At 46.7% G+C, this 26,724-nt stretch overlaps 1 protein-coding gene across 5 annotated transcripts in view; it reads left to right on the top strand.

Moving 5' to 3' along the window:
- ADGRG6 (adhesion G protein-coupled receptor G6) overlaps window positions 1-26,724 on the top strand; it is a 634,122-nt gene that overhangs the window by 377,549 nt on the left and 229,849 nt on the right. For all 5 annotated transcript variants that reach the window (XM_078648991.1, XM_078648988.1, XM_078648990.1 and 2 more), the window contains exon 5: window positions 8,807-8,875. In XM_078648991.1, coding sequence (XP_078505117.1) covers window positions 8,807-8,875 — 69 coding nt within the window. The remainder of the gene's footprint in view (window positions 1-8,806; window positions 8,876-26,724) is intronic.

Genomic DNA, 26,724 nt, shown 5'->3' on the forward strand with positions numbered 1-26,724 from the left:
GTGTTTTTGTGGATGATTGTGAGTCATCTGCCAGGTTTGTGGGTTCGGTTTTGGTTTCCGATTTTGTAAGTGGGTGGGATGGCTGCGGCGATGTCCTGGTTGGCCAAGTTTCTGTCAGAAAGAGAAGGTCAGGTGCATTGCTATTTGGGAGGGCTCTGATTTCTGTAGAGTGTTTCCTGGGTGAGCGGGCGTTAAGGAGCATAGTAGTCAGATGGTGTGGGGTGGTGTTGATGTTGCACGTCGGTTGCTTGGTGGCGTGTGTTGGTAGCTTGGTGGCAGTTATGTAGGCACGAGAGGTGTTGCAGTGGAAATTGCAGTGGGCGTAGGTGAAAGATCCTATCATGGTTCAGTGAGATGCATGGTAGCAGCATGAAAGCCAGTTTATGGTGTTAAGGCAGTGGAGGAAGGCGACAGAGTAGAGGTGGAGTTTGTTGGCTCAGATGTCGGCTGCGACTGTGATCTTGCATTGGATAGTGTGGTGGCCAGGGCTCCTGTACTGGGCACAGTAAAGGCACGGACCAGCGCAGACATTAAGTAGGTTCTGGGGTGGGAGGGGTTTCAGCAGAGGTGGGAACTGGAGAATGGGAACCTGGAAGCAGCGGTGATTCACGGCAAGAATGAGCTGAAATGAGCAGGGAGACAGCCGAAAGTAGCTGGTGCTGGCAACAGTCAGGCAGAAGCCCAGGCGCCTTCTCAATGGGGTCATGCAGCAACCTGCATTAAGGAGGACCAAGGGTGAGCGCATTCAGCAGAGGCGGGAACAGGAGAGCAGGAACCTGGCAGTAGCGGTGATTTAAGGCAACATCGACCTGCAAATGTTAAAAAACTTCCTCTCTGTAAGCCACTGGGAGCAATTTCTGAAACTTTATTTAGCCTTTTGACCACTGTTTTCCTTGATGTTGCCGGGGTTAAGCTGCCAAATATGATTAAAAACACATCTGAATTATCAAATTTCCTGTAACTTTTCCTGATTAAAGAAAGAAAAAATTAGCCCTTTGGGAAACAGATGACTAATTGTGAATAACAGGGATGTTTTTCACTGAGGGAGTCTGAGTGACATCAAATAGAAAACAAGAGAAAACGTCTAGTTAGGTTTCGCCTGGGGCACGGAGCTTTAGCTCCTCCCCCAGGAGAAATCTTTAGTTTTGCAGTGTGGGGGACTTGAATCCGCCCTCTGTTCCATTGGCTAGCTCCATAAATGGAGGCTAGCCATTGGAACAGAGATCTGTCCGTCATGGCCGGACCAGATTTGTGGGCGTTCCTGCATTTTTTTCGCTCTCCACCCTTTTTGCATCGTCATCGGGCGGTGGGCGGAGTTTCGTTTTTTTTTTTTGGTGTTTGTTTTTGTCATTCCATGCCGACCACGGCCGCCGGAAGAAGTCCAGGTGAGTGCCCGTTCCTGCCGACCGTGTGCTGTCCCCCCCCTGTCCGTGTCCGCCCCCCCCTCCCGCTGTCCGTATGCCCGTAGGTTCTTGTTTTGTCTTTGGAAGCAGATATCTGATCCTTGCTGTGACTGCCGCCTGGGGCGGGGCTCTGCCTTCGAGGGCGAGACCTTTACCTTTATCAGATCGCCGAGACTCCAGCTCGCTTTCCGCCTGATGGCAAGGCAGAATGCCTACGCCTCCACAGAAAGGAATTCGTAAAGAGGCCGTATTTTTTTAGAACCTCCGCATTCATACTCGTACACTGAGCCAAGAGCACACGTACGCAGAATATGCCCCCATGGGGGCAGAGGAGGGGCCGCATTCTTGAGTGGTCAGAGTAACAGCAAGCCCATTAGTATGCCTGTCATTACTGTTTGATGCTATTGCACAGTCAAACCAGCACATAGCGAACGAGTCCTCAGTCCTGCAAGCACACTTCAGCGTGTGGGGACACACGACAAGTCTGCCGTGCCTTCGCGCGCACTGTCTCTTTGGAATGTTTGCTGAAAACTCCTCTCAGTTTAAAATGGTTTTGCTGCAACTTGGATGTTTTTATGTTTAGCAACGTGCCTTTTACCTGAAAGTAAAAACCAGTTACACAGACTGAAAACGCTACTCTGAATTATTTCTGGTATGAAATATAGGAGAAGTAGGGTTAAAAATAGCCTGCTCTCAGGGTCGCACTTGGACAAAAAATCGTCCTGGGCACTGAAATAAAAGTGGCCCCCATTAGCGAATCTGATAGCTAAGAGAGTGGCGCACGCTTGCAAGTCAGGCCAGTTTTCATCTTGTAAAGCCTGCGCACTATGGGGATTTTCCAAGGTCTGGGAGCCTGCACTCATTTGTGTTTACTGCAGGCTTTACTTGTGGTAACATCGGGGAAATCGATAGTAAAACCAGCCCACAAGGCCATAAAACAAGTCCACAAAGTGCTAAAAAAAAAAAAAAAAAACTGCCCACACACTGATATGCCGGACCGGCCCATCAAGCACTGCCTGATTGCCCTGTATGCCAATTCGGCCTAGCCTGGGATGAAATCTTATTGGCAAGTTTAATATAGCATTGCTTGCTTGCGTGCGTTTGGGCAAGGTGGACAGAGGGTTAATTGCTAAACCTCAGATCTATGTATCGACATAGATTTTGACTGAAGTGGGTTGTTCCTGTTCTCAAGCCTGTTAGAGACACATTGTAACATCCCTTTTTAATTACTATCAGGCTCTATGTTCGTGTCCTTCGCTAAACTGGCAAATTACACTGTTCGATTTCTGAACAATTCATGTAAAAATAGTTAAGGTAATCTATACCTGCGGTATATTTCCTGTTTATTTACATGTTTTTATTAATCTTGCACAAAAATGCCAGTTGATTGAAACACTATAAGCCGTAAGCGAGACCCTTATTAAAGAGAACACGCCTCTTTAGATACCCCCTGATCCGACTTTTTTGTATCTACCTAATGCCCTGCATGTTGGTAATAGATCAGTGATTTAAACATGGTGAATCCATGCTTCAAAGTAATACCCAGCACTGTTCTGAAGAAGAGTGTGTGTATGACTGCACTTTAAAAAAAGTTTTTTTTGGTTTGTTTTTGTTTTTTTAATTCTCAGAAGAGTAGGGCCCATTGGCATCCCTTCCCGTTTCCAAATGCCTTACCACCTTCTTTGGACAAAGAGTCAAGGGGGCAAGCAATTGGGGAATCCTGGGATTTGCAAATAGCTTGTCTGCATTGCCAAATAATAAGTTGTGGTTGTTGCTGAAGGAAATGTGCATGAAACCAGCAAAACAAACTGAAAGCACACTTGGAATGAATTATGCACGTTTGTTTTCCTTTGACCAGTATCATAAGAAGCAGATTTAGACAAGGCAGTAGGAAGTTGTAGTGCAAGCATGGCTACACTTTCTACAGTAGATTACTTGTCACCATGGAGGGTCATGGCATAAGCACTGGACAACTACAAATGTCCAGGAGTACACTAAATAACACAAAATATGTGAAGGGACGCTTGTGATAAAGGGTATTCGCCAGATGTTTTTTTTTTCACTTTGTTTCTGATCAGAAACATAACCCTCCATTATATAAGGTGGTATTTCCAACCTACGTACCTGAGAATAGACTCGTACCTTTTTGAAGGTGTATATTTCTGGATGTTTCCAAAATAATAAAGTGAAAAAAATATATTTAAAAACCTTTTTCTTCGTGTGTAGGTGTTCCAGATACTTTCCATGACCATACACCTTATTGTGATCCATTCATACACCCTCTTAATGTCTCGGCCAGACCTTTCTGTAGGAGTAAGTCCCTTTCAATAATGATATCGTACATCATCATTTTTGTTTTACAACTGGAAATATTATTTAATGCTGCACAGGGCTCAAGTCGGGGTACCACGCGGGTGGGCGCGTCCCTCCACTTATTTTACCGGGAGCTTGATAAATATAAACTGCAACTGAGTGCAAGCTACCTGTCGTGACGTTACTTCCTGTCATGACATCAGCGTCCCCCCACTTCTCCGCATTGTAGAGAGCAGTGTTCAGAGGACCTTTGTTTCCAGGGTTTTCTCCCCGATCTGTACAGCTGCCACATACGACTGCCTGGATCGATCGCCTGCTCCAACATAGGTGGCTCACCACCGCATCTCACTTCAGTTTTTTTCAGTCGTGCTCGTTCTGAACACACGGTTTTGCTCGTGCACCTAGATAGAGTAGTTCGTTTGTTTTATTGTCCGCCCTTTTCTTATGATCCCTTCCATGTGTGCCTCCTGCCTTTATGCTGTACTTTATAGCACCCATCATGGCATTCCTGCAGCCATGATGGGCAGGCACTTAATCTGCTGACAGACGGAGATGCCTTCAGAGGTTGTTATGGAGGCCGAATCACTAAAAGAACATGTTGAAAAGGAGAGCTGCCGAGGCAGCTCGGCTGCAGCGTCCGGGGAACGTTCTGCCTCTTCACCTTGGGGGTTGGACAGGCTCGGAGCTCATGAGCTAGGAGCTTGAGAGCCACAGCTTCGTTTCTCCTCTTTGGGCTCCACGTGCTGCAAAGGAGGGTGCAGAGTAGAGAGTGCAGAGTAGAGAGTGCGCAGAGTAGAGAGTGCGCAGAGTAGAGAGTGCGCAGAGTAGAGAGTGTGCAGAGTAGAGAGTGTGCAGAGTAGAGAGTGTGCAGAGTAGAGAGTGTGCAGAGCAGGGGCGGCTGGTGACATTTGAAAGAAGTGGGGCGTAAACTAATTTGCATATTGCACCGCAGCGAGCGAGCCCGAACCACCTTGCATCCATCCATACATCATTCATGCATCCACCCATCCATCCACCCACCCACCCATCCTGCATCCATACATCATTCATTCATGCATCCACCCATCCACCCATCATGCATCCACCCATCATGCATCCACCCATCATGCATCCACCCATCATGCATGCATCCATGCATCCATCCATACATCATTCATGCATCTACCCATCCATCCACCCACCCCTCCTGCATCCATACATCATTCATGCATCCACCCATCATGCATGCGTCCATGCATCCATCCATACATCATTCATCCACCCATCCATCCACCCACCCACCCATCCTGCATCCATACATCATTCATTCATGCATCCACCCATCCATCGAGCATGCATCCACCCATCCATCGAGCATGCATCCACCCATCATGCATGCATCCATGCATGCATCCATCCATACATCATTCATGCATCCACCCATCCATCCACCCACCCATCCTGCATCCATACATCATTCATTCATGCATCCACCCATCCATCGAGCATGCATCCACCCATCATGCATGCATCCATGCATGCATCCATCCATACATCATTCATGCATCCACCCATCCATCCATCCACCCACCCACCCATCCTGCATCCATACATCATTCATTCATGCATCCACCCATTCATCCATCATGCATCCACCCATCATGCATGCATCCATGCATCCATCCATACATCATTCATGCATCCACCCATCCATCCACCCACCCACCCATCCTGCATCCATACATCATTCATTCATGCATCCACCCATCCATCCATCATGCATCCACCCATCATGCATGCATCCATGCATCCATCCATACATCATTCATGCATCCACCTATCCATCCACCCACCCATCCTGCATCCATACATCATTCATGCATCCACCCATCATGCATGCGTCCATGCATCCATCCATACATCATTCATGCATCCACCCATCCATCCATCCACCCACCCACCCATCCTGCATCCATACATCATTCATTCATGCATCCACCCATCCATCCATCATGCATCCACCCATCATGCATGCATCCATGCATCCATCCATACATCATTCATGCATCCACCCATCCATCCACCCACCCATCCTGCATCCATACATCATTCATTCATGCAGCCACCCATCCATCCAACATGCATCCACCCATCATGCATGCATCCATCCATACTTCATTCATGCATCCACCCATCCATCCACCCACCCATCCTGCATTCATACATCATTCATTCATGCATCCACCCATCCATCCATCCATCCACCCATCTAACCTGCATCCATCATTCATGCATCCATCCACCCATCATGCATGCATCCATCCATGCACCCATCCACTCACCCATCCACACAGTGACAGCATTAATGGCCGACAGCAAAGTTAAGGCATCAATTAGATCTCAAATAATCCCTGCGTCCTGTTGTCCAAACACCTCCACATGTCAATTCTTACCCACCAAGGGTTCAATCTAGCGTTGGAACTGTTTTATTTTCAATAGCTATTCCCATAGTTTTAGTAAAATGAGCATCAACAAAATTACCAGATGCCCCAGATTCAATCATTGGCTGAATCTTAATATTTGCCCTTTCTGCAAACTAACTCTATAAACAAAAACAAATGCCGCTGTGCTTTTTGCACTATTTGGGTCAAGAAGATCCGGGACACTACATAAAGAGAACTTGAAAGTGTGGCCTCAATCATTAATAGGTCTTCTCTTTTTCCACGTACTGACTTTCACTTGTATAACTTTTAATTTAGATTTCAGGTTTCATGGGACAGTCTTTTAAAAAGTGGATGATTTTACTACAATACATGTAAAGTTTCGTTTTTCATCTTTTTGCCCTATCGTCTTTATCAACAGCACCCCGTGTACATTGGCTCTGGAAATGAAGGAGTCTTAACAAACAGAGGCCGCAGTACGAGGGAGGGAGAGAGCTCTGCCCCCCCAGACAGGGGGTTATGTATCCGGGCTATGTATTGACCAGCCAATCCTGGCGCTGTATGCAGCGCCAGGATTGGCTGGGGGGCACCATGAGTGCTCGCCCAGTCGCCCTGTGCAACCCCGTGGGCTGCGACCCGCCCCCTGGCCCTCTTTCTAATGGCAAATTCACAGGGAAACAATCTGCGCATGCGCGGGCATGTTTGTGCCCAAAACCCACTTGCGCAGCTGCAGCAGGCCCACCATTCTCTCCCCCCCGCACTCCGGAAAAGTCGGGTGTCTCCTGGATTCCCGGCCGGCAGGTAGCGTGATTTTTTAAAAATATTTGTATTTGGTTTTTAGTGAGGACGCGGTGGGTCCATGGGGCTTAGTGGGGCTACGCCCCTACGCCCCAATGGACGCACCGCGCCTGGTGCAGAGTAGAGAGTGCACAGAGTAGAGAGTACGCAGAGTAGAGAGTGTGCAGAGTAGAGAGTGTGCAGAGTAGAGAGTGTGCAGAGTAGAGAGAGTGCAGAGTAGAGAGAGTGCAGAGTAGAGAGTGCAGAGTAGGGAGTGCAGAGTAGGGAGTGCAGAGTGACTAGGGAGTGCAGAGTGACTAGGGAGTGCAGAGTGACTAGGGAGTGCAGAGTGACTAGGGAGTGCTAGGGACTGCAGAGTGACTAGGGAGTGCTAGGGACTGCAGAGTAACTAGGGAGTGCTAGGGACTGCAGAGTAACTAGGGAGTGCTAGGGACTGCAGAGTGACTAGGGAGTGCTAGGGACTGCAGAGTGACTAGGGAGTGCTAGGGACTGCAGAGTTACTTGGGAGTGCTAGGGACTGCAGAGTGACTAGGGAGTGCTAGGGACTGCAGAGTGACTGCAGAGTGACTGCTAGGGACTGCAGAGTGACTGCAGAGTGACTGATACGGAGTGCTAGGGAGTGCAGAGTGACTGCAAAGTGACTGCTAGGGAGTGCTAGGGAGTGCAGAGTGACTGCAAAGTGACTGCTAGGGAGTGCTAGGGAGTGCAGAGTGACTGCAAAGTGACTGCTAGGGAGTGCTAGGGAGTGCAGAGTGACTGCAAAGTGACTGCAGAGATTAAGCTAATGGCAATGTAAATGACAATGCCATTTATTTATCTGTTTTCAAAACCAACACATAAATACAAATTTTGTCATTTACAATGCCAATAGCTCTAACTTTTCCAAAGGCGAAACCATTGCATTGTAAATGCTTGTTTTTGATGATGTAACTCAGAATCCCAGGTTGAAAAATAGCCCTTTTATTCAAATTTTTTGGCCTTCAATTTTATGTTATGCCTGACTGACCCGCCCCCTCTTCCCTGCCCTGCAGTGCTAGAGTGGACGGATCATGGGAAATACAATGCCAGTTGGCCTGCCCCCAACCACCCATAACATAAGGCATTGTTCCTTCGCCGTTCAATCGTTAATAAAGTTATATAATATCCTGTCGCCCTCCCTCCACCCCAATTCAAAACTCTAAACCCTTCGCCCTGCCATCCTAGCGCTTTGTTTTTTCCCTCCCGTCACCCATAATAAATAACATCCCTAAATTTCTTTCAGGCACCATTCCCCATCACCGTCTGCACATTGCCTCCCCCTTCTTGTCCAAAGATATGCTCTCTGCTGTCATAGTGAGAGCTATCTTAGAGCCGCTGTCAGTGCAGCATTATTTTCCTTGTCAGTGTGGATCAGCCAGTGCTTAATTTGAGCCGGTGGTTTCCGGTGCGGACCGGCACTTAATTGTCAACACCGGCGATTGTGATGGTTTGCCACAAGGTAGCACTGTCTGAGATGACCACAACATCAGTCAATTATTAATTCAATATACAATAAAAATACTTTTACCTGCCGCCCAAGCCATTCTTATAGCTTTAGGGGCCTGGAATAGTTCTAATTATCACACTTGTAGAAGTGTGATGGTTAGTAGTGGTGTTGTTACTGTCATTGGCAACATGGTAGGGGCGATGTTTGGTGCATTTTACACTGGTGTCCTGATGAGAGCCCTGGCACATATTTGTTTACAAATTAAGCACTGGATCAGCAGAGACACACAGCAATTGGAGGAAGAAGAGCACTGACCACATTATTTCTGTTTGTTTTGAATTCTTGCTTTCACAGGATGTAACACTTAGCATTCCACACCTCTGACAACCCGTGTTCTTCTTCTCTAGGTACGTTTCAAATGCCTACTACGTCACCAAAACCGACAACCTGTGAAAGTCTGGGAGGAGTTTGTCAAAGTGAGTTTCTTAAGCATCTTCATTTTTTACTAATAACCTACCTGGGATAGTTTTGTAACATTGTAACAGATGATTTAAATACTGTCAATCATACCTAGGCCTACTTAATAAACAAGCATTTGCAATGCAATAGGTCTCGCATTAGGAAAGTTTGAGCTGTTGGTATTGTAAATGACACATTTTTTATTTATGTGTTGGTTTTAAAAATAGCGAAATTAATAGCTTTGTCATTTACAATGCCAATAGTTTTAACTTTCGCAAATGTGACACCTATAGCATTTATAATGCAATATGTGTTGTATTTACGTGACTTAGGTGTATTGATATTACAAATAACAATGGCTTTTAATTTTTTTAATAATGAATACTTAAATAAAAGTTATTGTAATTTATAATGGCAATAGCTTAAACTTTTGTAAATAACTTTTGTGAAGATTATGTTCAGTGTATTTTATTGTGAGGAAAATCCAAGAACAGAAGTGAAATATTAACATCTTTTGTGACATTTGTAATAAAGCTTGAAACATTGAGAGAAGATATTTGAACCAGTTGTTGTTAAATGGTTGCACAGATTGATGCTGTGGTGGCGCTGAGTGATGCTGTGGCGTTCAGTGATGCTGTGGTAGCGCACAATGATGTTGTGGTGCCCCTGAGAGATGCTGTGGTGGTCCTGAGAGATGCTGTGGTGATGCGATAGATAGACAGAGGGAGGGCGATAGATAGAGGGAGGGCGATAGATAGATAGAGGGAGGGCGATAGATAGATAGAGGGAGTGAGGGCAATAGATAGATAGACAGATAGATAAAGTGAGGGCGATAGATAGATAGACAGATAGATAGAGTGCGATAGATAGACATATAGAGTGAGGGCGATAGATAGACAGATAGATAGAGTGAGGGCGATAGACAGATAGATAGAGTGAGGGCGATAGATAGATAGAGGGCAATAGATAGATAGAGGGCGATAGAGTGAGGGCGATAGATAGAGTCAGGGCGATAGATAGAGTCAGGGCGATAGATAGATAGATAGATAGAGTGAGGGCGATAGATAGATAGAGTGAGGGCGATAGATAGATAGAGTGAGGGCAATAGATTGATAGAGTGAGGGCAATAGATAGATAGAGTGAGGGCGATAGATAGATAGAGTGAGGGCGATAGATAGATAGAGTGAGGGCGATAGATAGAGTGAGGGCGATAGATAGAGTGAGGGCGATAGATAGAGTGAGGACGATAGAGTGAGGGCGATAGATAGATAGAGTGAGGGCGATAGATAGATAGAGTGAGGGCGATAGGAGATAGAGTGAGGGCGATAGATAGAGTGAGGGCGATAGATAGAGTGAGGGCGATAGATAGAGTGAGGGCGATAGATAGCTAGATAGAGTGAGGGCGATAGATAGATAGAGTGAGGGCGATAGATAGATAGATTGAGGACGATAGATAGATAGAGTGAGGGCGATAGATAGAGTGAGGGCGATAGATAGAGTGAGGACGATAGAGTGAGGGCGATAGATAGATAGAGTGAGGGCGATAGATAGATAGAGTGAGGGCAATAGGAGATAGAGTGAGGGCGATAGATAGAGTGAGGGCGATAGATAGAGTGAGGGCGATAGATAGAGTGAGGGCGATAGATAGCTAGATAGAGTGAGGGCGATAGATAGATAGAGTGAGGGCGATAGATAGATAGATTGAGGATGATAGATAGATAGAGTGAGGGCGATAGATAGAGTGAGGGCGATAGATAGAGTGAGGGCGATAGATAGATAGAGTGAGGGCGATAGATAGATAGAGTGAGGGCGATAGATAGATAGAGTGAGGGCGATAGATAGATAGAGTGAGGGCGATAGATAGAGTGAGGGCGATAGATAGAGTGAGGGCGATAGATAGATAGAGTGAGGGCGATAGATAGATAGAGTGAGGGCGATAGATAGATAGATTGAGGACGATAGATAGATAGAGTGAGGGCGATAGATAGTTAGAGTGAGGGCAATAGATAGATAGAGTGAGGGCGATAGATAGAGTGAGGGAGATAGATAGAGTGAGGGCGATAGATAGATAGATAAAGTGAGGGCGATAGATAGATGGAGTGATACAGATTAGATTTGGGGTGAAGTCAATGATGAGGGCCAAGATTTTGTTGTTAGTTTTACTGATTGAGGAAGCGTTTAGGAGCATGCATGCAGTGGCTCGAGTAAAGAAGGTGCATGCTGGGCTAGAAGCACGTGCAGAGGATGGACAGCTGTGATTGGAAGGAAAGGGAAAGCTAGGGCCCCGGGATGAGAGTCCAACTCAGCAAATAAATAGATTAATAGGGATTTAGCCATGTTAGAGACTTGAGTTGGTCCTTGAGGGACTTCCTCACGAAGTACCGACAGGGGTACGAGGTGAAAACGTGGTAGTCAGGTGAAAGTTAGGTGACAAAGTAGTGGAGGAGACCTGGCAAGTGGTGAAGTGGACCTAGTGTATAAAAGTGTTTTGGGCAGAGAAGGGGTTTACATGGGTTGAAAAAGAGGCTTTCTGGTAAAGGGTGTAACAAAAACTTGCGAGTAAAGTAAGGGTAGGGAGGAAGATGAAGAATTCTGGTATATGACCTTGGAAGTAAATATGGAGCTGAAGCAGAAAATCAGTCTATGAGAAGGGAAAGGAGGGAATGAGGCTGAGGGGCAGACACGAGGGGCGCTGATGGAGGCTATGCACTGAAAGTGTGAGTGTGGAGGTTTGGGTGGAGGAGTAGTGCACCCTGATGTTTAGGTACGAAGGAACAAAGCACTAAAAGGAGTGTGTTTGGGGGCAGAAAAAACAGTGAAGTAGGTAAGTGTTCAGCTAGGTCGGAAGTAAAACCTGGGAAAGATTTAGGGAGGGAATTATTTTTTTCTTACATACTGTCCAATCCCATCTTTGATAATGGAATCTTTAAGTGAGTATTTCTTATTTTGAGCACTGAATTCGGAGGCTGGTAATACGTTGGAAATGTTTGGGGGAATCTGTGCTCAGTTTCTTCATTCGCTACTGGTGGCTGGTAGATTACAATACGCGACGTTGCACCATAACTAGATTATTTTTGTGGTCCTTCTAAGAAACAGTTGTGTCTTTCGAATCAAAGTATTACAACTTCGTCGACAGAAAGCAGTGCTCTCTCCTTAAAAACGCTGTACAGGTAAGTAGTGCGGTTTGCTCATTTGAAACCAAGACATGATAATATGGTCACATGCTATAAGCCCACTTTATGCATTGTAAAACTGTCACCCCAAAACCTCATTTTGATATATCTCAATGTTACGAAGTAGATCTTATTATTTGATAAGCCTTAGGATACAAATCAATAAAAATAAAAGCAATGTAAACACTCAAATAACAAATCTTTGTGTGAACCAAAACAAAAATATCTGTGCAATGTATTTTACTATAGCTCAGTGTGGGTAGGCAAGCTGATATCTCGGCAGTATTGCGTTCTGTTATTTGTCAGTAGAAAAGGCTTACATTCAAGTTTAAGTATGGCAGAAGTAGGTTCCTCCTCACCTCAGTCTACCAATATGTTGTTTCGGCTGCACGACCTGCTGGGGCACCCGGTGGGGGGAGATCTCCTTGGGATACCGCCTGATGAGCTTGGGGGCGGTCTGCTGCGGCACATCAGCCCCGCCACCCTGCAGGAGAAGGCTGGGGAGCCGCCTACACTGACCGAGCCGAATCCTCGCTGCAGGACCTGACCCCGGAGTCAGGGCAGGACCCTTCCTAGAAACCCACATCCACGTCTATGATTCAGCCCGAAGACCCCGTGGTCCCAGATGTGGAGAAGTGTGGCTCACTGGTTAGAGGAGGCAGACCTGGAAGCAGAGGTCAGCCCGGGACCAGGGTTCAATTCCCGGCTCGGCGGGGTCTTGAGTCCTGAAATGTCCATGGACTCAACAATTCTCGCTCCGATGCCTACTCGATTCACGGGTTCACACTCTGCGACTCTGGGCAATAGCTTGCTTAATCTCCACAACGGCCCCTCGCGGCGGGATGCCTGGCTTTCACCTTGCGGATACCCTGCCGGGGTTATCTCACAGGGGAATACCAGGACGGGTTCCCTAAGCAAGCGCTTAGAAACCGCTTGGTGATTTGCGCTATATAAATTCCTGTACATTTACATTTAGATTTACCAGTTGCTGCTAAGGAGAAGAGGGAGGCTGTGTCAGTGCCAGCGCCTCCAGAGAGCGGGTCTATAGAGCCCAACAGCAGGTCGGATCCTGGGCCGTCGCCTGGGACTCCTCGGAAGAAATATACCGCCTTAGCATCCACTCAGACTGAGCCAAAGCGTCGCGCCAGAGAAGCTCCCGACAGGCAGGAACTAGAGATAGAAACCAATATCTTTTGCCCGCCTCCGATTTACTACACCAATCTACCTACAGAACAGCCTCCTGTCCGCAGCCTGCATCGAGAAGAGCTCCCACGCTTAGAGCTGCACGACGAGCTGTCATCGGAGGACGAGATAAGTGTACACAGACCAGTCCAGGACCCCCCAAAGACCAAACCTAGCCAAAGAACAGCAGCAGCGGGTGCCCCCCCTACATTGTCAGCAGGCTTGAGCAGCTGCCTTTGCTCAATGCCCTCCTGCTGGAGCTGTCTCTTCTGAACAGCGACTCCTCCGGCCCGCAGAGTCAGCATTCTTGTATCCATCCTCAGCTGGCCTGGCTGTACCGGCCTGCCGAACAACCCTCTGCGCCCCCTACCACTCTAGACAAAGGTAGGCAGAGGTCACCAACCCCCAAGCTGAAAAGGAACCGATCGGACATGTCTATGGCTACTGCTACCCCGCCGCCTTCTCCAGCACAAGCCGTGAGCGTGCCCCTCCCGAAACCGGAAGTTCGGGAGCGTCACACCTGTCGTGGGGCGGTACTTCCGTGTTCTGCTAGAATGCCTGAGGGAGAGCCCTGCGGTGGCAGCAGAAGACAGGAGTGGTGGCTGAGGCCGCTGATGCGGTAAGTGGGGCTTAATTGTGGGGGGAGGGGCGTGGAGGGGAGTGGCGGTGTGTGTGTGTGTGTACGTCTGTGTGGGGGGGAGGGGGCGTGGGGGGGTGGCGGTGTGTGTGTGTGTGCGTCTGTGGGGGGGCGACAGCAATGTGTATGTGTGTCTGTGTGTGCGCGTGTGTGTGTGCGTCTGTCTGTGTGTGTATGCGCGTGTGTGCGTGTCTTCGGCCGTCCTCAGTAACGCTGTATGTGTGTGTGTGTGCGCGCGAAGAGCGTCCACACTCCCTAAGCGGCTCGTGCACCGGTCTGTCTCCCTTGGGAGGCAAAACAACAACAATAGATCTAAAAATGGCCCTTGGCTCAAGAATTGTGGCTATACTGGAGGTTGTACTTGCTGAGGAAATTCTGATTCTGTAGGCTTCAGTTTTTCCTCATCACAGTATTACCATCTCCACAAGCTCCAGGTTGTGTTGTACAAAATATGGTAGGATGTGGCAATACCACACGTTTCGCCCCCTTTTCAAGCTGCAAAACTCGGAATATTATGTATTGCCAGGCAAATTTTTTTAGGTTTTACCTGGTGAAAACTGTCAAGAATGTGTGACATTTGGTGCACAAAATTCCAATTTGGACACAGACACTCATTTGCCCACGAGTTAGGATTTCCGCAGCTCATGTAATGAAGGCCACTGTTTAAACCTAATTAAAACCGTTTAAATCTAGGTGAAGTGCCACTTTTAAATAACTCCTCAAAGTCAGAGAAGACCAGTTACTTGCCTCGATTTATGAAATAGATATAATTGCACTCCTAAACAGAAATAAGATAAGAAATGCATTATTCTGAGATTAATAGTTCCTTTAAGACAGCAAAAACTCTAAATTCAAGAAGTCTGCAGGCACGCATTATGTGGTGCAGTTATTGCTTTTTGTGGTATTACCTTTCCATTATGTGTTCTGCAGCTCGCAATGAGGGATACCCAGTAATTCCACATGTTTTAATTTGTTCTGAGCTGCAAAACGTATAACCGTGGATTTTTTTCTGCCTGCAAATATGGACAGTTTTCACCTGAAAGATTACTGCAGGGAAATACCAAATGAACTATGTAAAATGTGCACACTCCTTGTAATGCTTATTTCCGTACAAAGCCCAGTATGTGCTTAAATTGGTGGTACTGCAAAGCCCAGTGTGTGCTTAAATTGGTGGTACTGCACACTTCTGATTTAAGCCCGCAAGCCCTCATCGTGTGGTATACTACATACCCACATCTGTATTTTCACTTATGTTTTACTTAAGGTGCAGTGATCAGTAATAACATGATGAGAAATTACTAGTATATTGCCACTTCTTCCTATGGAATATGGAATCTGTGATAGTTCACCGATTTTGGCAGTTAATTCCAGAATTCTTGGCCATTTTCAGGAAAAACGATTTCGCCAGGATTTGCATGTCCTCGTGCTGCAACGGCATAGGCAGGATTACTCATAATAGATGCTCAAGTGGATACTTGAGGGCCTCAGTGGTGACTATGCAAACATTGAACCTATTTTGAGAGCATGGGAGAACACATATATGCTTAATACAAAACTCACAAAAGCATATCTGCAAAAAACGTGCTCGTCCCCCTCTTCAAAAATGTTTATAATCTCTTTGGTGTTGAATAAGATATTTACCACACACAGACAGTATACTTCTGCTGCCAGGACCCGAGGGATAAGGTGTTGGTTTTCCAATTAGGCAATGGAAAATGCAAGTATTTTGCAATCTTGAGTTTGGATAATTGAAAGGAAAGTACATAAAAATACGTAAGGTTGCGACCATCATTGTGAATTTAAACTATTGTGAAACAAAAGTATTTTGTATGCAAGTGTACTTTGGGTCTTATTACGACTTTGGTGGTCCTACAGCGGACAGTGCAAAGTGCCATCTGCTGTAGGAACACCAAAGCTGTGGTGCTGCCGCCCACCAGATTAGGACTTCAATACTTCTCTATTGGGCGGTCCTGCGGTGGTCTGACAGCTGCAGTCCGTTAGGCTCACAGAAGAACCTAATATGCAGACCGCCGCTGTCAGAGCACTGACTGCACCTTCCTGCACTGTGTGTGTTTCAGGACCTGGGGGTGCATATCCTGGGGGCACAGCATGTGCCCCGCCCCCCCCCCACATGCATCCCCAGATCCAGAAGCAGTAGGGGGCTCTGTTAGGGCCCCCATAGTTGCCTCTCCGCCACCCTTTTCATGGCGGACTCACCGCCATGAAAGGGGCAGGGGACAGGCAACTCCTATTATGCTCTACGGTGCCGCAGCAGCATTATCAGCTTATTGGTGCTCCTGACAGCTGCGCCACCGCCCCGGGTTCCTATATCTCCAGTGGACGCAACGTTCCAGTGTCGGTCCAACCGCCACATTCCTAGTACTGCAGGCGAGCTCACAGTGTGGCAGTGGTCGGACCACCACCACAAGTACAGTGGTCCTATAGTTCGCCGTTCTCTTAAAAAGGCCCTTTGTGTTGATAAAAGATATACACTTGCCAACAAAATGTTAGTGAGTTGGAAGCATGACATGGCCACAGACTTCTCATGAGAAAAAGCTAAGCAAGGAATGCACTTGCATGCAAAATGCTAGCAAGTTACTGGAGCCCACAAGAAGAAAATACTATGTGAGTCCCTAGGCATGTGTAAATCAAAAACCTAAAAGAACCACATGTAGGGCTAGAATCAGCAAGTCTGGGAGACAATGCTTGCGTAATGTTATGTTATGTTATGTTATGTTAAACGTTTATTTGTATAGCGCACGGCTACTCAACAAGAGTGTCCCGGCGCTTTATGTGGGCGACTCAGCAATAAAAGACATAACAATGATAAAAACAGAGGAGACAGGAAGCAAAGACAACCTAAAGGTTAAAAAGCCAGGTCTTAAGGCTTTTCCTGAACAAGAGCAGACTGGGAATACTACGTAGGGCGAAAGGCATAGAGTTCCATAACTGGGGGGCCCTGAGGCTGAAGGAGCGGCCCCCCGTGCGAGCCTTCCTCACTCGGGGAACCACGGCCATGAACAGAGACTCCGACCGCAGAGAGCGGGCCGGGCAATAGAGGGCCAGTCTACGCTGCAGATACTTTGCTCCCAAACCAGAAAGTGCCTTATGTACCAACGTCAAAGTTTTAAACATAATTCGCTTTCGGATGGGGAGCCAGTGAAGTGACTGCAGCACCCCAGATGTTCTCGCCCGCCTATGAAGGCCAAAAATGGTGCGGGCCGCAGAGTTCTGCACCACTTGCAGCCGCTGAACCAAATAATCCGGAAGCCCTAAAAATAGGGCATTAGCATAGTCCAATCTAGATCCTATTAGAGCTTGGACAGTGATCTTTCTATGCTCCTCTGTAAGCAGAGGTAAGAACTTCCGGAGCATCTTTAAAATCCTGAAGCAAGTGCCTGTCAAACCGAGAATGTGAGATCTGAGCGTGAGGTTGTTATCAAACTTGACTCCCAAATTTTTGGCAGCCATTGATGGCTGAGCGGGAGGACACATGCCCGCCGGCCACCACTCACGCCATTCCGGTTCCGAGGCACAACCGAAAAGCAGGACTTCCGACTTACTGGAGTTGGCCTTAAGACCGTTCCGCTGGAACCAGTCAAAGACCCTCTCCAGACACCCCCGTATGCTCTCCCCATCAAATGTCTGATCTTTCCTGCAGGTGAAAAGAAGCTGCGTGTCATCCGCATAGGACACGATCTGGGCCCCAGAGGCCTCCATGAGTGCCGCCAAAGGGGTCATAAAGATGTTAAAAAGAGTCGGGCTCAACACAGAGCCCTGTGGAACTCCGACTCCCAGTGGCGGCATCTCAGCGGAACTCGATGAGGCCCAGACCGTTTGTCGACGGTCCTCTAAAAACGATGTAAACCATTTGAGCACCGTCCCCCTCAGACCGATGTCATAGAGTCTGGCAAGAAGTGCCTCGTGGGGGACGGTGTCGAAGGCCGCCGACAAGTCCAGCATGACAAGCATAGCCTTCCCTCCCGCATCCAGCGTCTCCCGGATAACCTCTGACACCTCAAGAAGTGCCGTCTCCGTACTAAGGTTAGGCCGGAAGCCGGATTGCGAGGGGTGCAGTAAATCATTTGATTCAAGGAAGCCGGAAAGCACGCCATGCACGTGCTTCTCCGTAAGCTTCGCCAGGGCCGGAAGAAGAGAGATTGGCCTATAATTGGCCAAAACCTCAGTATCCAATCCCGGCTTCTTGAGGAGGGGGATCACCATCGCCCTTTTCCAGGGCGGAGGGAGCCTCCCCTCTCTCAAGGATGAATTCAGGAGGGGATTCACCAAAGGGTTCATCAGCAACGCCATCCTGGCCAAAAATTTGGCAGGACACGGATCTAGAGGCGAGCCTGACTTGAGACTGGCCAGAAGTGAAAGAGAAGCATCGGAGGAAACAGGCGGAAACTCCGCCAGAACAACGTCTGGCGTAGCCGATTGAACTCGTCCCACCCCGATGCTGACAAGCCCTTCTGCAGGCTCTACTGAGAAGGAGGCCTGGATCAATCTAATTTTATCCGTAAAAAACCTGGCAAGGTCACAGACCCAAGACTCAGATGGCACTACTTGCTGTAGATTGGATCGAGGGGCCGTAAACTCCCACACCACCGTGAAGATCTCCTTACAGGAGTTAGAGGCCGCCTCAATCCTCCTGGCAAGATACTCTTTTTTTCCGCACAGAATATTACGATGGTACGCTTTAATCGCCATCCTATAGATAAGTCTGGCCTCCCCGTCGTACTGACAGCGCCACGCCCTCTTGGCCACCTTACACTGGCTACGCTCAGTACGCAGCGCCCCCGTAAACCATGGCGCAGACTGCCGCTCGGCCATAGGTCGAATAGCCCTTACAGGGGCCAGGTCATCCAGCCTCTCTATCAGCCACGTCCGTAAAGTCTCTGTGTCCAACTCTAGGTCACCCACAATAGGGCAAGGGTGGTCAGCAAACGCCTGGGCTAACAGTTCTGGCGTCACTCTATGTAACGCCCTGGAGGCTGCTCGAGGCTGGGCAGGAGCGCTGCTGGATAAATACTCGATCCCCTGTATGGAAAATCTGGCCAGTCTATGGTCAGACCAGAGCACCGGGAGAAGTTCTATATCCACTAAGGGGACCGATGAAAACACCTGGTCTAGGGTGTGTCCCTTATCATGTGTGGGGCCCAACAGCGAGGGGACCAGACCCAGAGGGGTCGTGATGTCACGCAGTTTATTAGAATTCATGTCACCCGCTAGGTCCAAGTGAAAATTAAAATCACCTGCCAGCAGACAGTGCTGAGCAGACAGAGCCAGTCCGGATATGACCTCCTGGAGGTCTTCAAAAAAAGAGCCCACCAATCCAGGAGGTCTATAAACCAGCAGGCCTTTCAGGGCTTGATGCGGGGACAGCCTAATAGTAAAGGCAAGAGACTCAGAGCCAGCGATGGTATCCATGGGGAGAATGGAGCAAGAGACACTCTTCTTAACCACCACCGCCACCCTGCCACCCCTACCCGTGGCTCTATCCTGGCGGAAGATGTTATAATCCGGAGGAATGGCAGCTAAGATGTCCGGATTGGACGACTCCCCCAGCCAGGTTTCAGTCAGCAGGAGACAAAGAGGTTTTTCCCTGACCAAGAGATCAAAAATGTCAAGGGCATGCCTACCTACTGATCGCGTGTTAAGCAGTAAGCACAGGTGCTTCACACGGTCCTCAGCTACCCGAAGAACGGGGGAGGGGACATAGGTGGGAGACCAGCCGCAACCAGGACAGAAACGCTTACCCCTGTACCGACCCGGAAAAACGGATCGACACGCGCGGGTCGTAGATTGCAGGGAGCGTAGAGTCGTGGAGGAATAACAAATCATTCTCCCAGCCAGGCCAGAGTCCTGCACCGCACCGCCGCCTCCGAGACGCTGACGAGCGCAGACGGGCAGGACTCTGGCAAGACTCAGGCAAACGCGAGCGCGACCCCGCTGCGCGATCCCGCTGCGCTAGGAGGACAGGTTTAAGTAGGGCCTCCAGATAGGAGAGAGACCGCCCACGAGGACGCTCAAGATGGCGGCAACAAAGTGTCACTGCCCTGCCCAAGATGGCGCTCAAAGAAATAGCGCTGCAAACCCCCTATAACCCCAGACCCGGGCCCGCTAAAGCTGCGTTGCAAACACAATTATATGCAGGTAAGGGGCACTCCCTAGTAAAATCAGGGGATAAGGATGAAAACAATAAAACCAAAATACAAACCGGGTAGTTTAAAAGAAACGCGCTGAACGAGCAGCGCAAAGAGCAATACTGAGGCGCCCTTACGGGCCAAACGATGTAATATAAACTTTACACCCTTCTGTTGCAAACAATTGGAAGTAGTACGAGGTGGGAGAGATACATTAAAGGACAGCATGTGGTAGGCCGATTGTGAGGTTGTCCTGTGTGTCACTGTCACAGTGGTTGAAAAATTGACAGATTTCATGTTCAGAATAGGAGGAAAGCTGATGTGAACGTGGAGGAGATGTAGCCACCGTAAGATAAATTGTGTTAGCATGATCTGTATCACTCGGACAATGTACAGAAAATGACATACAATTTTGGAGGCACAATCTGATGAGAAGCAATTCTGGTATGGTCTATGACGATGATGGTTAACTTATAGCATAATACTTGCATGGAGAAGCTGAGGTGGTAAGGGAGGACGAACTATTATGGAAATATTAGTATAAGAAAGAAACTGGAAATTATAATATGAGACAGAAAGAGGAAAGCTTAAGCAGCAGGAGAAGGTGACATTGCGTCACTGAGAATTAGTGGCGCTTCGAATTTGATGCCTACCTGCACCTCTAGCTATGTTCTCTGACTGAAGGTTAATAATCTCAAGTAGAAGACCATAGCTAGGGGTGCAGATAGGAAACAAATTAGAACTCCCTCTAATATCAGCTATTGGTCGCCATGACACACAGAGAACAGTGGGTTATAAAAGAGCCCTTATCTTAAAGTAGCTGCTGCTCGCTTGTGGGTAGCATGCTAAGCACGAGGCTTCTCGTTAGAAGTCGTGATGAGGTAAAGGTAAATCAGCGTCACAGCTCAAACATTAAAAATTAAAGCAGGAACTTCCTGTGCTGATAAATGAGCTCAAATCAATAGTTTAATAAAGCTACGGCATTAAAAACCAAACATAAGTCAGCAGGACTTAGAATGAATTCACTAGTCTCTATAATGAGCAAGGATAAACATTTGGTGGTAGAAAGGTGCTTCAGTGTGCATGTTTGAATAAATACTTAAAATATAAATTTTAAGGACTACCTTTGGAGAATAGAATTTAATTTTTTCTGAAGGATTCCGGTACAGTGCTGGGTCTCAGCTGTCACAGCACTCCAGAGGATGCAGTAATGAGTCACAATCACTCTGGCAAGCTAAATTGCACTGAGAGCTGGCCCTTGCTCCGATAGTTCTCCTGGCAGAATCACATTTGGCACCCTTCGCTGCTATTGCGCTTGAGTAAAATTAGGCAAGATAGCGGACTTTTTGTGTTCACAGGTCAGTCCCTAGCTGATCAGCGCATTGGTTTTCCTCTAAACACAACCCCCATGCTCCTCCCCCACCTTTCCAGAACTGACCATTGGTTAGCTTCTTCAAACCGATGCTGCATGTTTAGCCTTAATCAGGGCCGGACTGGGAACTAAAACCGGTCCTGGCAAAGTGCTCGGCCGGCCCCTCTGGGGGGGTTGTGGGTGCCGCCGAGCTCTTTGCCAATTGCCAGGGCCCCAAACCGCACCCCCCCTCCTGTGCAGCGCACCGGGGGATTGCCCGGTGCCCGCTACGGCCAGTCCGGCCCTGGCCTTAATTCAGACAGCTCAATGCACCGCTCTAAATGTTGGCGCCCCAGGCGTGAGCCCAGTTGCTCATGCCAAACATCGGCTGAATAGTGGTCCAACCCTTGCCAACACCTTGCAGCATGGCAATAGGAAGAGTTCTGTCCGGATGGACGGTCCACATCTTTTTCAGTAGGGGACCAATCACAAATCAGCTGGTAATTCCAATTCAGCTGGGAGCTACAGGCCTAATCAGAATTACTGATCTCACAGAAAACCACAGGTCAGAAGACTTTCACCTGGGCATTTCCCCTGCTGAAAGTAATCAAAATGTCTGGGTGAGATGGGTTTCCTTCTCTGTCTTTCTTGTACAGAAAATGTTTTGTGAGTCAGAGTTTGACTCTTGCTTATTATTATTGTTTTAGTGATGGATGTTTGTGAGTCCAGTTGACACATTTGGTTTTTAATGCTGTAGTTTAATTAAATGATGACAGACTTTGCCTAAAAACACACATTTTTCTCACATTTCTGTAATAGAAAGTTTTGGAATCTGTGGGGAGCCACAATTTTCCCAAATTTACGATAAAAATGGTACTTCACTGGTGTGAGTGGGCCTAATGTTTACGACAGGATAAGGTCAAAAACCCAACAAGAACAGATCACATTTTCTAATGTAAACCGACCCTTTTTTTTGCAACTTGGCTAGCTGTAGATTTTGGGCCCTAGCACAGCCGGCACTCGGGGAAACCTACAAAACGAGAACATTTATGAAAACTAGACACACAGAGGAGTCCAGGGTGGTGTTGCTTGTGTGTCTTTCACAATGATATTTTCACCAGAAGCCATTGAAATCTTCAGGCTTTGTCTAAAGCACATTTTCTTTACAATTCAGTGACAGAAAGTTCTGAATTCTGCAGGGAGAAACATATTTCGTACTACCCAGCGTTACCTTAAGTCTCCAAATAAAAATTGTACTGCACCTGGTGAAACCTATTAAATCTGCACATTTCGGAAAACTAGACACCCATGACTTTTGTGGGTCTCACCAGCTGTTTTTTACTCTGATGCACTTGCAAACCTCAAACTTTGTTAAAAAGTACACATTTGCTCACATTGCTGCGACAGAAAGTTCAGGTCTGTACGGAGCCACACATTTCACCCAGTTTTTTAAGTCTCCTGATAAAAATGGCACCTCATTTGTGGGGGTGAGCCAAGCATCTGCAATGGGAAAGGGATACAAAAGCAGCATGGGCGCATTGACTTTTTCCATTGAAAACAAGTTTTTTTTGGGCAATTTGGGTTGCTGTGGAATTTGGGTCCCAGCTCAGTTGACATCTAGGACAAGCTACTAAAGTTGCACATTCCTGAAAACTAGGTACTAGGGGAGGTCAGGGGGGTGTGACTAGCATGTCTCTCACCAGGTTTTTCACCTAAAAGCCCTTGCAAACTGTATCTAAAAACAAACTTTTTCTCATATTTATGTGACGAAAAGTACTGGAATTTGCAGGGAGCCACAGATTTCCTACCAACAAGTGTCCTAACCACGTTTCCAGATAACTAGACACAAGGGAGAGTTCAGGGTGACGTGACTTGTGTGTCTCTCACCAGGGTTTTCACCTAAAAACCCTTGCAAACTTCAAACTTTATTTAAAAACACACATTTTCACATATTTCTGTGATTGAAAGTTCTGTAATTTGAAGGGGGCACACATTTCCTACCACCCAGTGCCCCCACCTTGTTTCTCGATAAAAAATAGTGCCTTACTTCTGTGGCAAGAACCGACTCAAAGAGCATAATGGATTCATCAATGTTTCCCTCGAAACCAACCCTATTTTTGCAATGTGGGCATATGTGGATTCTGGGGCTTGTCTGGACTGCCACCCAGGGAAACTACCAAACCCGCACAGTTCTGAAAACTAGACAACCACAGACTCCATGATGGTGTGGCTTCCACGTATCTCACAATGTTTTCTCACCTCACTCCCATTTACCTTGGTTTGACCCGTTCCTGTTGCAGCTGGGAATTAGACCCAGCCACACAAGTGGGGTAGCATCTTTATCAGAACAATAGGGTAACGGTGGGTGGCAGGGATTTTGTGGGTTTCGGATGATTCTAGTAGTTTCCATCGGAAATATGGAAGGAAAATATGTGATTTATAGCAATGTTTAGGTTTGCAGGGCATTGTGGGTAAGAACACATTGTGAGATCCATGTAAGGAACACCACCCTGGAACCCCTGGGTGTCTCATTTCAGCACCATGAACACCTCCAGGTGTTCATTTCTCAAAAATGTGAGGGGTTGGTACTGTTATTTCAAAGTGCAACCACCACTTAAACAGGGTGGTTTTGGCAGCTCCAAAAGTGTTAGCTTCAAAGAGTACATATTAATGACAGTATCAGGCTATTGAAGGTGAACCGTAAAGCCACAACAAGGCACCAACCACTTTGCAGTCCATTCAAACCCTAAGACTTTCGCAACGCCAGCCACGTGCACATATGAAAACAGCAGTAACCTCACATTAACAAGCACCTAAGGTTCCTTTTGAACCCTCCCAGACCTCATCCTCAGCTGACATCCGGCCAATCCCCGCTCTATAGGGGTTAAAAAATTAAGAATAGGGCTGAGTAACTCTTGTTCATTTCTGAGATATCTCTTCATGGTATTCATAATTCTTTCACTTTCTCTTAACCTTCTGTGATTTGCAGATTTTACATCCAAGGTATCATTGTTGAGTTTGTAGCAGTATTTAGGAGATAACTGTTACTGCAACACAACACTGAGAAAGAACTATATAGGGGCGATGGAGTAAAATAGATCATAAGCCTCAGCTTTGGCATAAAAAGTCTTTTATTAAACTAATACCCACGAGGGATGTAGGCTGTAGCACAACTGAAGGATTGCATGAACAGTTAAAGATTTCGGATGTGCATAGATACAAAGGTTTTATCCTACACAACGATCTTTTTAAACTTAACAATCTCCAATAATCTCATAAGGTACTCAAAATTTTTAAAGAATTAGGCCCTTATTATGAGCAGCTCAGTTAATTGCAAAATGTGCAATAACTACTGTTGCAGCTCACACTGCAATTTTGAGTTTTGTTACAGATCGGCAGGTCTAACCTGGCAATATTTATCAGGGGAAAGCAGCCTGGTGTGTAACAAAAAATAGGGTTGTTAATACAGAAAATAGCAACATCTGCATATTATTCCCAAAAAACTCGTAATTGGACAGTAGTTGTTGTTCCCAATAAATTTCAACTCACTGCAATCAGATTTCTATCATGTGCCATAAATATCTCAGCAATTAGCTGGCCACTTGAAATGAGGGTCCCTGTGAGAAATAATTTCAGCTAGTAGTAGATTTATTGGCAAAACAACCCTGCAAAGCACTGTATAGGGCTGTCCCAAATAGGCTAGATTTATCAGCTAATAGTTTTACTCTTGGGAAATATGTGCTCTTCCTTGCAACAAAACATACTTCTTCATTTCTAGTCAATGAGAGATAAACTGGGGTATTGGAGTTTGCACACGTGATTAGCATAGGTTTGACCTCTTTCTTACTCAGTGCTTAATTTGAACCTGTGGTTTCCGGTGCTCGGCACCGGCACTTAATTGCCAACTCCAGTGCTTGTGACAGTCGGCCACAAGGTGGCACTGTCTGGTTAATTTGGAGATGACCACGACAACAGCTAATTATTAATTCAATATACATTAAAACGACTATTACCTGCCACCCTAGCCATTCTTATAGCTTTGGAGGCCTGAAAGAGTCTGAATTGGTACTTGTTGGAGTGTGATGGTTAGTAGTTGTTATCATCATTGGCCGTGTAGCATTGGCACTGTGAGGCCTGGCATTTTTTTTTTTACAAATTAAGCACTGTACATCTTACTTCTTTTCCCCATTCAAACTTCACCGGGGTTTTCCTGATCTTTACATGGAAAAAATCCAGGCGTGCACATCTAGTAATCTTAAATTGGATGTAAAACCCAGTTTGAGGTTGAGCTGGAGGCATACTTCTAAATTACTGGGCACTAGGAACAAGATCCTAGTGAGAAATTGTTTTGCAGATTTTCCTTGCATCAAACCTCTTCTGCAGGAAAAGTTTGCAACTGCAAATTTTGACACTGTGCAAAGTCTGTGAAGCCTTGGTCTAACTGCAAGGGCAAGGTTTCGGGCTTAGCAAACTTCTACTCAGAATTTAGGATGCGGTTGTTTGAGATGTCTTACGACTAGTGCAGGTAAACAATCCTTTCAAGCCTCTTCGGCAAACCCCTTGTACTATGGTGAGTTGGATGGTGTTTCATAGGCCTATCTTTGTAACCATTTACAAACCTGCCTCCGACGTCAGTACACAAGCCTTGCAGCTCAATCAAGTTCAGTCTCTGTTCGCCTCACACAGAAGTTTGCTGCCAAAGTAACTTTGTAAAAAAGACATTGTCGTGGTTTAAAAGAAATCTTACGGACAAAAAGGCTGTTGTCTCAGCCATTTTTTCTGTAGGAGTAATGATTGTGAACAAGGGCACTGTGCCAGAAATGTACAATAACAGCACTTTTGTTTGCTTGGACATTGCTTGCGTTGGACCCGCCCTACTTTGTTAAAGTACTCGAGACGCACAGTGTTACTTACTGACTGCAGCCTTGTGCTCCGCAAGTCTTAGGCGAGGTTCTGCCTTTTATTCAAATTAAAATCAGGAGGCATTTAATAACACTGATAAAAGAACACTCAAGGTCACTAACATTGTGTGCAGATCTCCATTAAATGTTTCTCAATGACGATAAAACGAATGCCCGAGTGTCTCCATCTGATTATACGTGCTCCTGCACTTATGTTTCATCAGAAAATAAGAGACATGGTGGAAAACAATGGTTTCAAGGGGATGTATGACGTTACAACGCATACTTTTACCACGACTACCATTACCACGCAATTTTTACAACGCAGGATCCATTACAACGCAGTACCATTACAACGCATGTATTTACAACGCTGGTACCTTTACAACGCATACAATTACATCGTAAGTATTGGTAAGTTTAAAATATTTTTTTTAATGTAAATTAATTAAAATTAATATAATTTAATTTAATTT

This window comes from Lissotriton helveticus, chromosome 6 (assembly GCF_964261635.1).
Source record: "Lissotriton helveticus chromosome 6, aLisHel1.1, whole genome shotgun sequence".
In the NCBI taxonomy this organism is placed as follows: domain Eukaryota; kingdom Metazoa; phylum Chordata; class Amphibia; order Caudata; family Salamandridae; genus Lissotriton; species Lissotriton helveticus.